Source organism: Lepidochelys kempii, chromosome 7, assembly GCF_965140265.1.
Source record: "Lepidochelys kempii isolate rLepKem1 chromosome 7, rLepKem1.hap2, whole genome shotgun sequence".
Lineage (NCBI taxonomy): Eukaryota > Metazoa > Chordata > Testudines > Cheloniidae > Lepidochelys > Lepidochelys kempii.
Genome location: NC_133262.1, coordinates 33,671,186 through 33,684,491, shown reverse-complemented (window position 1 = coordinate 33,684,491; position 13,306 = coordinate 33,671,186). Strand labels below are relative to the sequence as shown.

General features: G+C 56.7%; 1 protein-coding gene across 3 annotated transcripts in view; it reads left to right on the top strand.

The window, feature by feature from the left end:
- The window catches only part of ACTN3 (actinin alpha 3), a 32,245-nt gene that overhangs the window by 4,152 nt on the left and 14,787 nt on the right, over window positions 1-13,306 (top strand). For all 3 annotated transcript variants that reach the window (XM_073352074.1, XM_073352075.1, XM_073352076.1), the window contains 5 exons: window positions 9,396-9,510; window positions 10,117-10,236; window positions 10,726-10,812; window positions 12,371-12,458; window positions 12,783-12,861. In XM_073352074.1, the coding sequence (XP_073208175.1) occupies window positions 9,396-9,510; window positions 10,117-10,236; window positions 10,726-10,812; window positions 12,371-12,458; window positions 12,783-12,861 (489 nt within the window). The remainder of the gene's footprint in view (window positions 1-9,395; window positions 9,511-10,116; window positions 10,237-10,725; window positions 10,813-12,370; window positions 12,459-12,782; window positions 12,862-13,306) is intronic.

The following is a 13,306-nucleotide window of genomic DNA, read 5'->3' as shown; positions in this document are numbered from 1 at the left end:
GCTGCAGGCTGGGTATTGCCAGCCCTTATCCAGCCCGAACAGTCCTGACCTGAGCTCCACAAGTACCACTTGCTCACACTGAACTGCTTGGACCACCGCTCCCCACCCTCCCCATACAGATGTTTGCCTGTCCCTGCTCCCCGCTCACCTGCTGTCTCTTTGACACACGGTTCTGTTAGGCTATGGAACTCACTGCCACTGGATATCACTGAAGTTGGGTGTGCAGAAAGGAGGTGGATAGCAGGGCTGTCCGGAGTCAGAGTAAAGACTGAAAGAGCAGAGGAGAGCTGGGGGAGGGGTTATGACCCCACCTGCTTTGGGTGCTACACCCTGAACTCTAGCAATTGGGGTCAGAAAAGTGTTTCCTCTGGGTGCAGGTTATCCTACCACTGCAGGGCTCTTACCCCTTCCTCTGGGCATTGGGGTGACATAGATGGGCCATGAGCTGACCCAAGTGGGCCATACCTGTGGAAGTTTGCACCTGCTCTTTGTTATACTCTTGTGTTAAGTTGTCAGGGAAGGGCCCAGTGCACAGGTGGTGAGTATGCGTATGTGTGTGTGGAACCCAGTGGGACAGTGCTCTGGGTGTGTACCCTTGTGTACCAGTGTTGTGCATATCAGTGCTCTGGGTGTCTGTGTGCACGTACTCTGATGTACCAGCGCTGTGTTTGTGTGTGCACCCCAGTTTGTCAGTGCTTGGGAGGGTGCCGACATGACACAGACAGGTGACCTGCCCGATTGTTCCCTCTGAGAACCTAACACCCCCTCAGGGGTCCCCATCCCAAGCTGCCTGTTGGAGGAATCTGCGTGTCTTGATTTTTTCCCCAGAGTGCCTGATTAAGTTGTATGCTGTTTGGGGCAGGGACTAGTCATTCTGTTCTGAGTTTGTACTGTGCCTAGAACAACAGGGGATCCTCAGCACTACCCCAGTACAAAGAATAGGCATTTGATCAGAGCAGGGGATTGTCTGTTTCGAATCCCCCACCCCCTCCTTAGAGGAGCAGGGATAGTTTCATGTGCTTGGGAAGCTGTTCCTGCTGATTCGAGTGTTTTGGGGGATTGGGAAGGGGGATCAGGTGGCTGCTGCTATTCCAGACACCCTGTCCTTGTAAGGTGGTTTCTATAATAAACCGCCCCCCACCCTCTGTCCGTTCCCTGCTGCTTCCCGGGTGGGGTGAGCTCATGTGGGTATTTTGGAAGAGGACACCTCTTAATTAGGCTATGGCCTAGGAGAGGGGGGCTGGGTGGGGTGGGGGCTGCAGCAGTCCCCAGCCTGGGTGGGCCTTGCTGCAGGGCTCCTATGGGAGAGGCTATTTAAAGATGTCTGCAAGGGATCCTGAATCAACTACAGAGACAGATGGAGGGGGGGGGCACACTTGCTCCCATGGGCAGAGCAGGTGGCTTCAAGAGGATAGTGCGTGTGTGTGTGCGTGTGTGCTTGTGTGACGGGGGAGGGTGAGTGCTAGGGGCTGAAGGGAGTGGGGTCTAGTGGTTAGGGCACTGGACTGGGAGCCAGGACTCCTGGGCTCTGGTCCCAGATCTGGGAGGGGATGTGGGGTCTAATGGTTAGAGTGGGGATGGTGAGGCTGGAATTCAGGACTACTGGGTTCCCTTTCCACTTTTGCTCTGTGACATTGCTCCAGTCTCTCTGCCTCGGTTTCCCCATCTGTAGGAGGGCTATCTACAGATAGGTGTTTGGAGAGAGCCTTGCAATCCTTCTGGGAGAAGGGTTTCCTGGCATCTCTGTCGCAGGTGCCCCACAACCAGCCTGCAGGCCGACTACCCTGAATGTTCTGCAGAGCCCCACACAGCCGGCCTGCAGGCCGACTCTACCCAGAATGCCCTGTTCTTGCGCCCTCCGCCCTGCGCAAGGCCAGTGTAAGCTGTGGAAATGCCTGCATGAGGGACTGGGGCGTGTGGGGAGGGACCATGCTGCAGCAGGGCTGGGAATGTGCTGCTGTTCAGGTACAGGAGCCTCCCGTCCATGCTAAGGTCCCTTTGAATCACACAGTCTGACCCCCTGCAGCACCTTCCCTCAAGCAGATTCCTGCCCCAGCCCAGGTCTGGTGGCAGAACCATAGCCTAGAGCCCTCTGGCCTGGATTTAAAGCCCCACAAGGACTGGAGAATCTCCTCCCCCCATCCAAGGGGAAGCTACTCCAGTGGGGAATCCCCCCCCCCCCCCGCTAAGTATCTGCCTTCATTCCAGAGTAGATTTGTCCAGCATCTGCTCCCAGCCATTGGCCCTGCTAGGCCTTTGTCTGTGAGATTCTTGAGTCTCCACAGATCAGAAATCTCCCATGTTGGTGCCTCTAGTCCTGGATCAAGGTCCAGCCCCACGCCCCCGCCTCCCGTCATGCTAAATCACGGGGGCTGCTTCAGTCTCTGGCCAGCAGGCAAGTTCCCAGCAGGCAGGACGTTCTGTGCACCCTCTCTGGTCTTTCACAGTGCAGCCCCAGGACTGGATGCAAGGTCTCAGCTGGGAGATGAAAGGGGGATCTCTGAGTTGTGGGGTACAGCCAGAATTGGGGAAGGAGCAGGGAGGGATCTGCCCTGAGGATGCTCAAGTGCTCGCTGCTTGGAGGTCCACAGCTGGAGGAGGCAGAGATGCAGCCACACAGTTCCTTGAGCAACCAGCAGGAGGGGAGAGGTCTGTGCAGCTGAGTATCAGGGGAGCAAGACTAGCGGAGGGCAGTGAAAGCTGGAGAGGGCAGAGAGCCTGGATGGGTCTCAGGGGGAGCGGCCTTGGCCAAGAGAGGGGCAGGGTGGGGAACTGGAGACATTCTGGGAGCACAAAGCTCTCCCTGGCCCCTGCAATGGAAGGGAAGATGGGAGAAGGGGTGTGTGGGGATGGATGAGAGATGACTGGAATGGGGGAAAAGAAAGGAGAGCTGGCTGGAGAGAGGGGTGCCTGGGGTAGGCTGGACGGCTGGGGTGGGGTGCTGGATGGATAGATGCTGGTGCAGTGTGTGTAGGTGTGGGTGGATGAGCACAGGGGGTGTCAGGCCAAGCTGGGAGTGGGGAAGCCCCTGCCCCTGTGCTGCATCAGCTCCCAGCGTATTTACCAGCACCCACAGGGAGGGCAGCCCCTCAGACTATTGTGTTAGCTGGAGCCAAATCCCTTAAGCCCTTGTAAATAGCGGGGAATGAGCCACAAATACTCCCGGTAACAAAGGATTAGCCCCAGGGGATCCCAGCCCACTGCCAGGCACAGGACAGAGCTTCCCAGTGCCAGTGGAAATCCGGCTGTGCCGCAGCTCCCATTACCCAGGTAGATGCCTGCTTGGTGAGCAGGGGGCCAGAGTGCCGGTGCATGGCTCGGGGAGTGGTGGAGTAGGGGCTGGGAGCAAAAGCAGCTTCCCCAGAGACACACCAGGCCAGCCTCCTGACAGGCAGCATGGCCCAGTGGCTGTGGGACTTTTCCGGCATAGCCCCATAGTGTAGACACAGCTTACGCCAACAAAGGGGGTAGGAACCCCGCCCCGAAGGAAGGGTTATGTCTACACATGCCCTCTTCCGTCTGCACAGCTATGTCTGCTCTGGGAGCTACATCAGTCAGGGTGTTTTGTTCACATCTCCGACTGACCTCGCTATGCTGATATAGCCCCAGCTAGGACGCTGGAGTGTGAGCCAGGATGCATGGCTTCTAATCCCACCTCTGGGAGGGGAATGGTGTCCAGGGGTTAGAGCATAGGGGCTCTGAGCCAAGACTCCTGGGTTCTATCCCTAGCTCTGGGAGGTGTGTGGATCTAGTGGTTGGAGAAGGAGGAGGGGCTGGGACTCTGGACTCCTGGGTTCTATTCACACCTTTGCCTTTGACCTTGGGCAAGTTCCTTCCCCTCTTGATACTGCTGTTTGCCCTAGTTGCACCATTTGTCTATTCAGACTGAGCTCTTGGGGGCAGGCTATGTCTCTCACCATGTCTGTGCAGGGCCTAGTACGCCAGAGGCTGATCCCAGTCAGGGTTTGTTCAGTGCCCGTTCCACTAGGGAATCCCTGCTAAACATTTCCCCCTTCTTCCCAGGGTGGGTTTGTCCAGTGTTGGCTCCTGGCTCTGCTCAGCTTTAGTCTATGAGATTCACGAACCTCCTCAGGTCTGAAATCTCCTCCCCATATCCGCGGCTTTAGCTTGGGATGCAGCCCCCTCCTCTGAATTGCAGGGTTACTTTAGTGTCTGGCTGGGTGGCAGGATCCCAGCCTGTGGGCCGTTCCCATGGCTCCTCTCTGCACCTCCCCAGCCTTTCACAGTGGGGCTGTGGGCTCTGCCACATTGTGCACAGAGGCCCCATCCCCTCTCTGCATTGCCCACCCCCAGTCTGCACATCCTAGGATCACATTAGCCCTTACACTGAGAGCTTGTGTCTAGGAAACCCACCTGGCACAGTCCCCTGCTAGGGCTGGGCCTCGTACAGGGGCTTATCTGCTGGCCTCTGTGAATGGAGACTCATTTAGCTCCAGAGTAGTGGCAGGGCTGTGTGTCTAGTGGGGTCCTGCAGGGATCCATTCTAGGCCAGGTGCTGATTAACATTTTCATCAGTGACCAGGAAGTAAATATAAAGTCACTGCTGGTGAAGTGTGCACATGACACAAGATGGTGGTGTGATCAGGTCAGGCCATTCCTCCCAAGCAACCGACCGCTTGGTAGAGTGGGCCCATTCAAACCCCCTGTGTTTTAATACAGCCAAATGCAAAGTTATACTCCTGGGGGCAAGGAGGGCAGGTCAGCCCCCGAAGAATGAGGGACAGTGTCCTGGGAAGCAGTGACTGAAAAAGACCTAGGGGGTCAGAGTGGACCAGCAACTCAGCATGAGCTCCCAGTGCGATTCTGCCCAAGAAGGGTGAATTCGGCCTGTGGATGGATAAACGGGAGATGGGTACTGATGAGGCTGGGACTGGGACTGCGTATAGCGCTGGGCTCCACACTTTAGACAGGATGTTGAGAAATCGGAGAGGGTGCCGAAAAGAGCCACAACAAATTATTCAAGGGCTGGAGAAAATGCCTGATTGTGAGAATGTGAAAGAGCTCCATCAGTTTAGCTTCTCCAAAAGCGGATTGAGAGGTGATTGATCATGGTGTACAAGGACCTTCATGGGGAGAAAGCCCTGGGTACTAGAGAGCTCTTTAATCTAGCCGAGACAGGCAGAACAAGAACCATAAGAACATAAAACCAGACATACTGAGTCAGACTAATGGTCCTTCTAGCCCAGTATCCTGTCTGCCGACCGATGCCAGGTGCTTCGGAAGGAATGAGCAGAACAGGTAATCATCAAGTGATCCATCCCCTGTCACCCATTCCCAGCTTCTGGCAAATAGAGACTAGGGACACCATCCCTGGCTAACAGCCCTTGATGGACCTACCCTTCATGAACTTCTTTTTTGAACCCTTTTATAGTCTTGGCCTTCACAACATCCTCTGGCAAAGAGTTCCACAGGTTGCCTGTGCGTTGTGTGAAAAAATACGTCCTTTTCTTTGTTTTAAACCTGCTGCCTATTAATTTAATTTCATGACCCTAGTTCTTGTGTTATGTGACTGAGTAAATAACACTTCCTTATTTACTTTCTCCACACCAGTCATGATTTTGTAGACCTCTATCATATCCCCCCTTAGTCGTCTCTTTTCCGAGCTGAAAAGTCCCAATCTTCCATACCCCTCAGAATTTTTGTTGCCCTTTTCTGAACCTTTTCCAATTCCAGTATATCTTTTTTGAGATGGAGCGACCCCATCTACACGCAGTATTCAAGATGTGGGCGTACCTGGCTGGGAGTAAAAGCCAGACAACCTCAAATGAGAAATAAGTCCCGTTTTTCAAAGGGAGGGTGATTACGCAGTGGAACAAACCCCCCAGGGCAGGGTGGATTCTCCAGCTCCAGGCTGGCTGCCTTTCTGGAAGATGCTTTAGTCAGATACAAGTCACTGTGCTCAATGCAGGGATGTCTGGGGGACATTCTCTGGCCTGTGATACACAGGAGGGCAGACTACATGATCTCATGGTCCCTTCTGGCCTTGAAATCTACTAAATAGAGCCTCCGAGAGGGGAAAGGGCTTGTTCAAGGCCAGTAGCCGAGCTGGGAATGGAAGCCAGGTGTCCTGATGCGAGGTGCAATGCATAAGCCATCAGACCATGCTGCCTCCCTTAAGATTTCATTGTCGCTCAGGCCTTGGGGCTGGATGCTGAGAAGGCGCCTGCTCCACATCTCTGCATCATCCACTGAGCCCTCCGGCAGAGCCCAAGGGGGGCGAACGTCTCTGGTCACTCCTCGGGGGCCTGCGCGGGAGGTGGCAGCTTGGCATTCGGATGATGCTATGAAATTCTAGGGCCCCCTAAAAATAACCCTGCGGCTGAGCTGGAGAAAATGTTGCAATGATGCAGGGAGAATCTATTTATAAACCATCCAGCTTGAGTCTCCAGAGCTGGGTCTGTCTGGACACGGAGCTCAGCTCGCAACAGGGCACAGGAGCTTGCAGGTGGCATGCTGGGCTGGGAGTCAGAATTGCAGGGACCTGTCCCCAGCTCTGGGAGGGGAGGAGGTCTAGTGGGCTAGAGCTGGGGGTGCTCCTAGGTCCTATTCTGGGCTCTGCTGCAGAACTTGGGCAAGTCCCGTCCCTTCTTGGTGCCTCTTTCCCCTCCCGCTCATTGACTGTTCAGACTGTGAGCTGTCTGGGGTAGGGACTGTCCCTCGCTGTGGGTTTCTGCAGCGATCAACATGACAGGCCCCTAGAAGCTACTGTCATCTAGCAATGATTTTAACAATGAGCGCTCTTCTCCCATATGTTGTTGGTCAGTTCCAATTAGGAGCATTCGGATAACTGTAAAGATACCAAAGTCCCACAGATCTTGAATCAGTCCAGCTAGAAACTCTTCCCCGCTCAGTCCATCTCCTTAGGTTGTCATGACCCTCTAAGTTCTCCCATCAGCCATGGAGTCTCCCTGAGCTTACAACATCCTTTAAACCTTCTTTATGCTTCAGAAAGGGGCATCTTTTGTCTCCCATTGCTGGGAACCTTCAGCCAGACCCCAAAGGGATCTTAAGGAGATTGTGGGCTAGGCTTTCCCATTGTGCTCTTCCTGGCTGGGAATTTTCAAGATTTCCCTTTCTTTTCCCCGGGAATAGTTCTTGCTCAGCTGTTGTGTTGTGCTGCTGGGATGGGGTGAGGGGCATGGGGCCAGGGCGTCCACTACATCATCAGTGCAGAGTACAGTTTTCAAAAGCAGTTAAACCATCGAAGGGGTAATGATCCACACCCCAGAGCTGGAATGGGGGGGAATAAACTGTAGGGACAATCCTGCCCCATTGGGGATGGGTGAGGAATAGGGTGCAAGGTGGGGGGTGATTCCAAGGGACTATTAGGATGACCCTAGATAATCCAGCCAGTCAGGGGGGATCCTGCTCCCGCCAACCTCCTGCCTGCCTGGTTGTATCCTGCAGACCCCCAGCGTGGGGTATCCGCAGCTCTCCAACGGACTTAAAGCTACAAGGTGTGAGTGTGTGGCAGTGTGTCATCGCCTCTGCTATATTGCGTAAGATCTGTGTGTGTGAGAGAGGGACCCACGGCCCCCTGAGGGAGAGAATTGAGTCAGACCTACACTAGAGAAATGTCCTTGGCTGTAGACCTGCTCTAAGGCCCAGCCCATTTGTGTCACACCTTGTAATCACCACTCCCCCCCGCTCACAGATAGGTGTGCATGCACTCACCCGCATGTGCACCAAGTGCTTTACAGTGGGGCTCTGCAGACCCCCATGCCCAGTGCTGCCTACCCCTGCAGTTTCATTGCAGCTCTCCTGCTGTTTGGTCTTTCCCATCAATCACCAGCTCCTGGAGTCCTGGGAATCTCCACTCCCATTTAAACCAAAGAAGCATGCTCACCCTAGGGGACCAGGGAAGCTGGAAAGCGTGACATGGGGGCACATGGAGTGGGGGATACTCTGCTGTGCAGTGGGAGGGGGTGCAGGGCTAGTGGGACTATCGTTAGAACCACCCAGGTCCCATCTAGCCCATCCCCCTGCCCAGGAAATCCCAGACGCTGAATCCCAGCAGCTGTTCTCTTCAGGGTGGCTGGCGGTGGGGGGCTAGAACAGCTGTTCCCTCCCCCTGCCATGCTCCATCTTAGTCATGTTAGGAATGAGGCTGCATCCTGTCTGCAGGGGGGGGGGGGGTCCCCATCCACCCAGCCCCACCCTGAGCTGGGTGGGCAAAGGGAGCAGGAGCACTCTGCACTGAGGGAGGGGGGTCTGTGGGCCAGGATTCCCAGTGTCCCCTTTCAGGGGTGGGGGTGGCAGCCAGCCAGCCGAGGCCCTTTGGCTGCAGTCTGCGGATCATGAGCTCACTCCTCTGGGACGCCCGGGTACACCCTGCCCCCTAGCAGGCACATTGTCGTGTGCCATCTAGATCTGCAGAGTTGATGCATTGCTGTAGGCCTGATTCACGCAGCCCCTCCGGGACAGCCGAGTTCCCAGGCTGGGGCTAAATATGGGGAGGTGTTGTGGGCAGGAGCATGTACTCACCAGCAGGGGGAGCAGTGACACACACATGCCCCATTCCCACCCCCTTCCCTGCAGCCACCCAGGAGGGGTGGGGTGGGGGCAGTGGGGCGGATGAGGCCAGCAGCATGTGTGTTATTAGCAGAGCTCAGGGAGCCCAAAGGCTGTGGGAGTCCTGGGGTCAGCAGTGTGTTAACGGGGAGCTGGGAGTGTTGCAGTTTTGGGGTCCCTGGTGTTTGGGAGGGTAGGTTAAAAGAAGAGGGTGAGGGCTCAGCAATAGGGGGAGTTGGGATGGGGTTGGCCAGCCCTGGGGTTAGATGTGGGGCTCCCCGGGACTGAGGTGGGGAGCAGGGTTAGGGGCAGGACAGGCCAATACCAGGGCTGGGGTGGGGCTCGCCAGGGTTAGGGGCAGAGGACCGTGTGATGCTAGGGTTGACAGTGGGCTTAAGGGCAGAGCTTGGTGATGTTGATGTTAGGGTCAGGGCTTGCCCATCCCAGGGTGGGGTTAGGGTCAGAGGTCAGTGATGTGGGGATCAAGCCTGTGTCTGGCTTGTGCTGTAAGGCTCGTGGGGGCCCCGGCTCTGGTGGGAATCAGCCCCTTGTGCCAAGGGCCTGGCACAGTGCCCTGGGAGGCCATCTGGGCTGTGTCCCCTCCAGTGAGCAGAGCCTCAATCCTGCTGATGTGATCCTGGGGGGAAGGTGGGTGCTGTGGGGGAGGATGGGGGAGCTATGATGAAGAAGCCCCAGGGAGGGCGAGCAATGGGGGCTATGTGAGGTGCAGCCTGTCCCTACCTACACCAACCCAGGAGCTGGCGTGGGAATAGCCCAGCGCCTCCTACTCATTCTGCTGTCCTGTTCCTGGGGGGGGCGGCTGTGGAGTCTCTCTAAACCCCACCCCCCATTTTCTCCTGCAGACATTCACGGCCTGGTGCAACTCCCACCTGCGCAAGGCGGGCACCCAGATCGAGAACATCGAGGAGGATTTCCGCAATGGGCTGAAACTCATGCTGCTGCTGGAGGTGATCTCGGGTAAGGTGGGGGAGCTGGAATCAGGGGGCAGATCCGCGAAGGGCCATGTGGGGGTGATGAGGAGAGGGACAAGAATCCATGGGGAGCCACCAGTAAGGGCTCAGCGGCCACAAGGGGCAAGAAACCATGTGGGAGAGTGTGGGAGAGAATCCATGGGAAGATGAGAGGGACTTGGGGGGGACCCAGAGGGTGCAGTCACCAGGGTGTAGCCCAGCTGTAGTGGGGCGGGGAGGGGAGGGGCTCTGGACCCCTGGCTCTGAATCTGGGGTTATGTGATGTGGGGTTGGCTGTGTCACACTGCTTGGGTGTGTGTGTGGTGGGGTGTGTTGCGGTCTGGCGATGTGGGGTGCAGCTGGGGGGCAGTGTCTGTCACCGACTCTGCTTCCGGATGTGAGTGTGTGTGAGGAGGGTATGTGGGGATGGAGGGGGGGAAATCTGTGCTTCCCCACCCACACTGCATGGGAGGAGGTGCAGGGGACTCCAGGGTGTGTGTGGGGGTGCCCCCTCACCCCATCACTGACTCTGCCCCTAGGCAAGTGGGGAGGTGCATGGGTGTGCAGATGCTCTGTGCCTTTCCCAATTGGTGACTCTTCCCGAACCCCTCAGGTGAGCGGTTGCCAAAGCCAGACAAAGGCAAGATGCGTTTCCACAAGATCGCCAATGTCAACAAGGCCCTGGACTTCATTGCCAGCAAGGGGGTCAAGCTGGTCTCCATCGGGGCTGAGGGTGAGTGGGGCAGTGGTCCTGACTAGGGTGATGAGGGTCCACAGCGCTGGCGCAGTCTCCTCCTGCATGCCCCGTTACCATGGTGATGCCAGCCCCATCGCTCTGGCGCTGGTAGGCCGGCCCTGTGCATGTCTGGGAGGGTCGGGTGGCCACAGGCGCTGGCAGCACCCTCCATGCAGGTCCGGGGGGGCTGGGTTGGGGTTGAGCCACGTTCCCTCGTAATCCCATGGGCTGCTCTGTCTCGAGGCGGGGAGGCTGCCTGTCAGCAGCGCCTGGGCTGGGGATGTGCAGGCCCCCGAGCAGCACAAACACTGTGGGGGTGGGGCTGGGTTTACTTCTGTCTGTCCCCCCCCATATGCTCTCCTCTGCATGCCCATCCATCCCTGTCTATCTCTGTGCACCCCATCTCTCCCCCTGCGCCCTGGACACCCGTCTCTTTCTGTCACTCTGCCCCACGCCGCTCTGACTCTCCCCTCTCCCCCACTTCAGAAATTGTGGACGGGAATCTGAAGATGACTCTGGGGATGATCTGGACAATTATCCTGCGCTTCGCCATCCAGGACATCTCAGTGGAAGGTGAGTGTGGGGCTGGGCTCTGCCCCTTTACACCCCACCCCCAATACGTACTCCTGTACCGTATACACCAGACACCAGTCTACACTGCACCCCGTCCACATACACAGACACCCTATATAACCCCTATACACTACACACTCCATATATGTCCTGGACACTACACATACCCCTATATACTGTGCACCCCACACCTATCCTTATACACAATACACTCCATGCACACCCCATATATATACCCTATGCCTCCCATATAGCCCCACAAACGCCCCTATACATAAATATCTGAATCCCCCCATATAAACCCCTATACATGCACCCCAAACACTGTACACTCCATATATCTCCTATACATTACACACACACCTATACACTATACACTCCTATACTCTACACACATACACCCCTATACATTAGATCTTACACTCCATACACACCCCATATAGACAGCCCTGTACACTATATATCCCATATGGCCTCTATACACACCCTTATACCCTATTATATGCATACCCATCTACACAATCATGCACCCTATATAAACCCCTATACATGGACCCTACTCACTCCATATATCTCCTATACACTGTACTACACCCCCCATATACACCCCTATATATCATATAATCCATACATATCCCATATACATACCCCTGTACACTATGCACCCCGAACAGCCCCTATACACACTTCTATACACCCCCATACAAATGCCTTTTAGCTGCACACCCCATACACCTCCTATACATTACACATCTCTGTATATAGCCATACACATACTCACCCCTATACCCCAGTATTGACTATAATCTAATCTCATGCTTCAGGGCTGCAGCTGGACAGGGCAGGGATCAGGAAGGAATTTTTTTCTCCAGTTCACAATTGGCCAGCTGTCTGGGTGTTTTTTCCTTCTTTGAAGCATCAGAGATCGGCCACAGCTGGAGACGGGACATGTGGAGGGTTGGCCAGTGCTCTGAGATGGTCCAGAGACTCTGGCTTAGCTGCCTGGCTGGTGTGTCTTGCTCCCATGCTCAGGGTCTAAACTGATGGCCAGATTTGGGTCAGGAATAAATTTTCCCTCAGTCTGATTGGCAGGGACCTTTCACCTTCCCCTGCAGCACAGGGCATGGGTCATCTTTGGCCATGCCTTGTCAAATCCATTCCCTGACATCACAGGGGGCTTGGGCATTGGTGGTCCCTGGGTCTTTGCTGTTCTCCGTCTGGGGCTCACAACAGGTCAGTCTCCTGAGGCCTGAAATGCTTTAGCCAACAGAAGTAACGGGTGCAATGCAGGGGTAGCTGGGTGAGGTTCTCTGGCCTGGGCTGTGCAGCAGGGCAGACTGGGTGATCTAATGGTCCCTTCTGGGCTGGAACTCCATGAATCTGAGACCTCCCTGCTGCCCCCCCACACCCACCAATGAGGGGCTGTGGGTAAGGCTCTCCCTTGCACTGCAGGCCCTTTCTGCCAGGGGCCACTCCCCCCGCCCCCATCTCCTGCTCCTCTGCCCCTCTGTGCAGCTGAGCCAGGGGGGTCTGAGCCATGCTGCCTGGTTTCTTGCAGAGACTTCGGCCAAGGAGGGGCTGCTGCTGTGGTGCCAGAGGAAGACGGCTCCATATCGGAATGTCAATGTGCAGAACTTCCACATCAGGTAGGGGGCGCCGTGGGGAGGGGGGCTTTGCTGGGGGCTCGGGGCTTTGGGGCAGGCCCCAGGGGTGCCCTCGCCCTGCGGCCTTCGTGAGTCGAGTTGGCTGGGGCTCAGCCCCTCTCCCAGGAGACAGCAGCTCCAGCAGTGCCGGCTGGAGTGAAGGAGCCCAGGGGCAGCTGGGCCGGAGGAGGGAGCATAGGGCGGGGCTGGGGTGCGCGTGTAGTGCCAGGCCCCAGCACAGCGCCTGCAGCTGGCCAGGGGCATAGCTGAGGATCACCCGACTTCTCCTTCTCCTTCTCCTTCTCCTTCCCCCCGGATGCGGCGCAGCTGGAAGGATGGGCTGGCCCTGTGCGCCCTGATCCACCGCCACCGGCCTGACCTCATCGACTATGCCAAGCTCAGAAAGGTGTGACGGCCCCTGCCCCTGCTGTCTCCCCCACCCTTCCCCGGGTGTTCCCTCCATTGCCCCAGCCCCCACCCTTGCTGCTTCCCTGTACTCCCTCCTCCCAGCCCCCTCCCCCACAGCCCCAGCCCTCACCCCTGCCAGCTCCCTGCTACCACCCCAGTGACATTGGTCCTGGCTCCTGGCACTGCCCCAGCCCCCCATTTAGTTTCTTTCTCCCCTCTCCCCGGCTGTTTCTGCCCAAGGACTTTCAGCTCTTTGCCGGCCAGATCCCTGTCCCTGACCTGTTACCCAAGCTCTGAGCAGCAGCTTCCTGCCCCCGTGAACGCCCTCCCATCCCTGTTACCGCCAACATGCCACCCCACCTCCCACTACATGGCTCAGGCCCCCGTTCCTGCCCTGATCCGTGCAGGGCCCCATCCCTGTCATGGTGGCCCCCTTGCCTGCG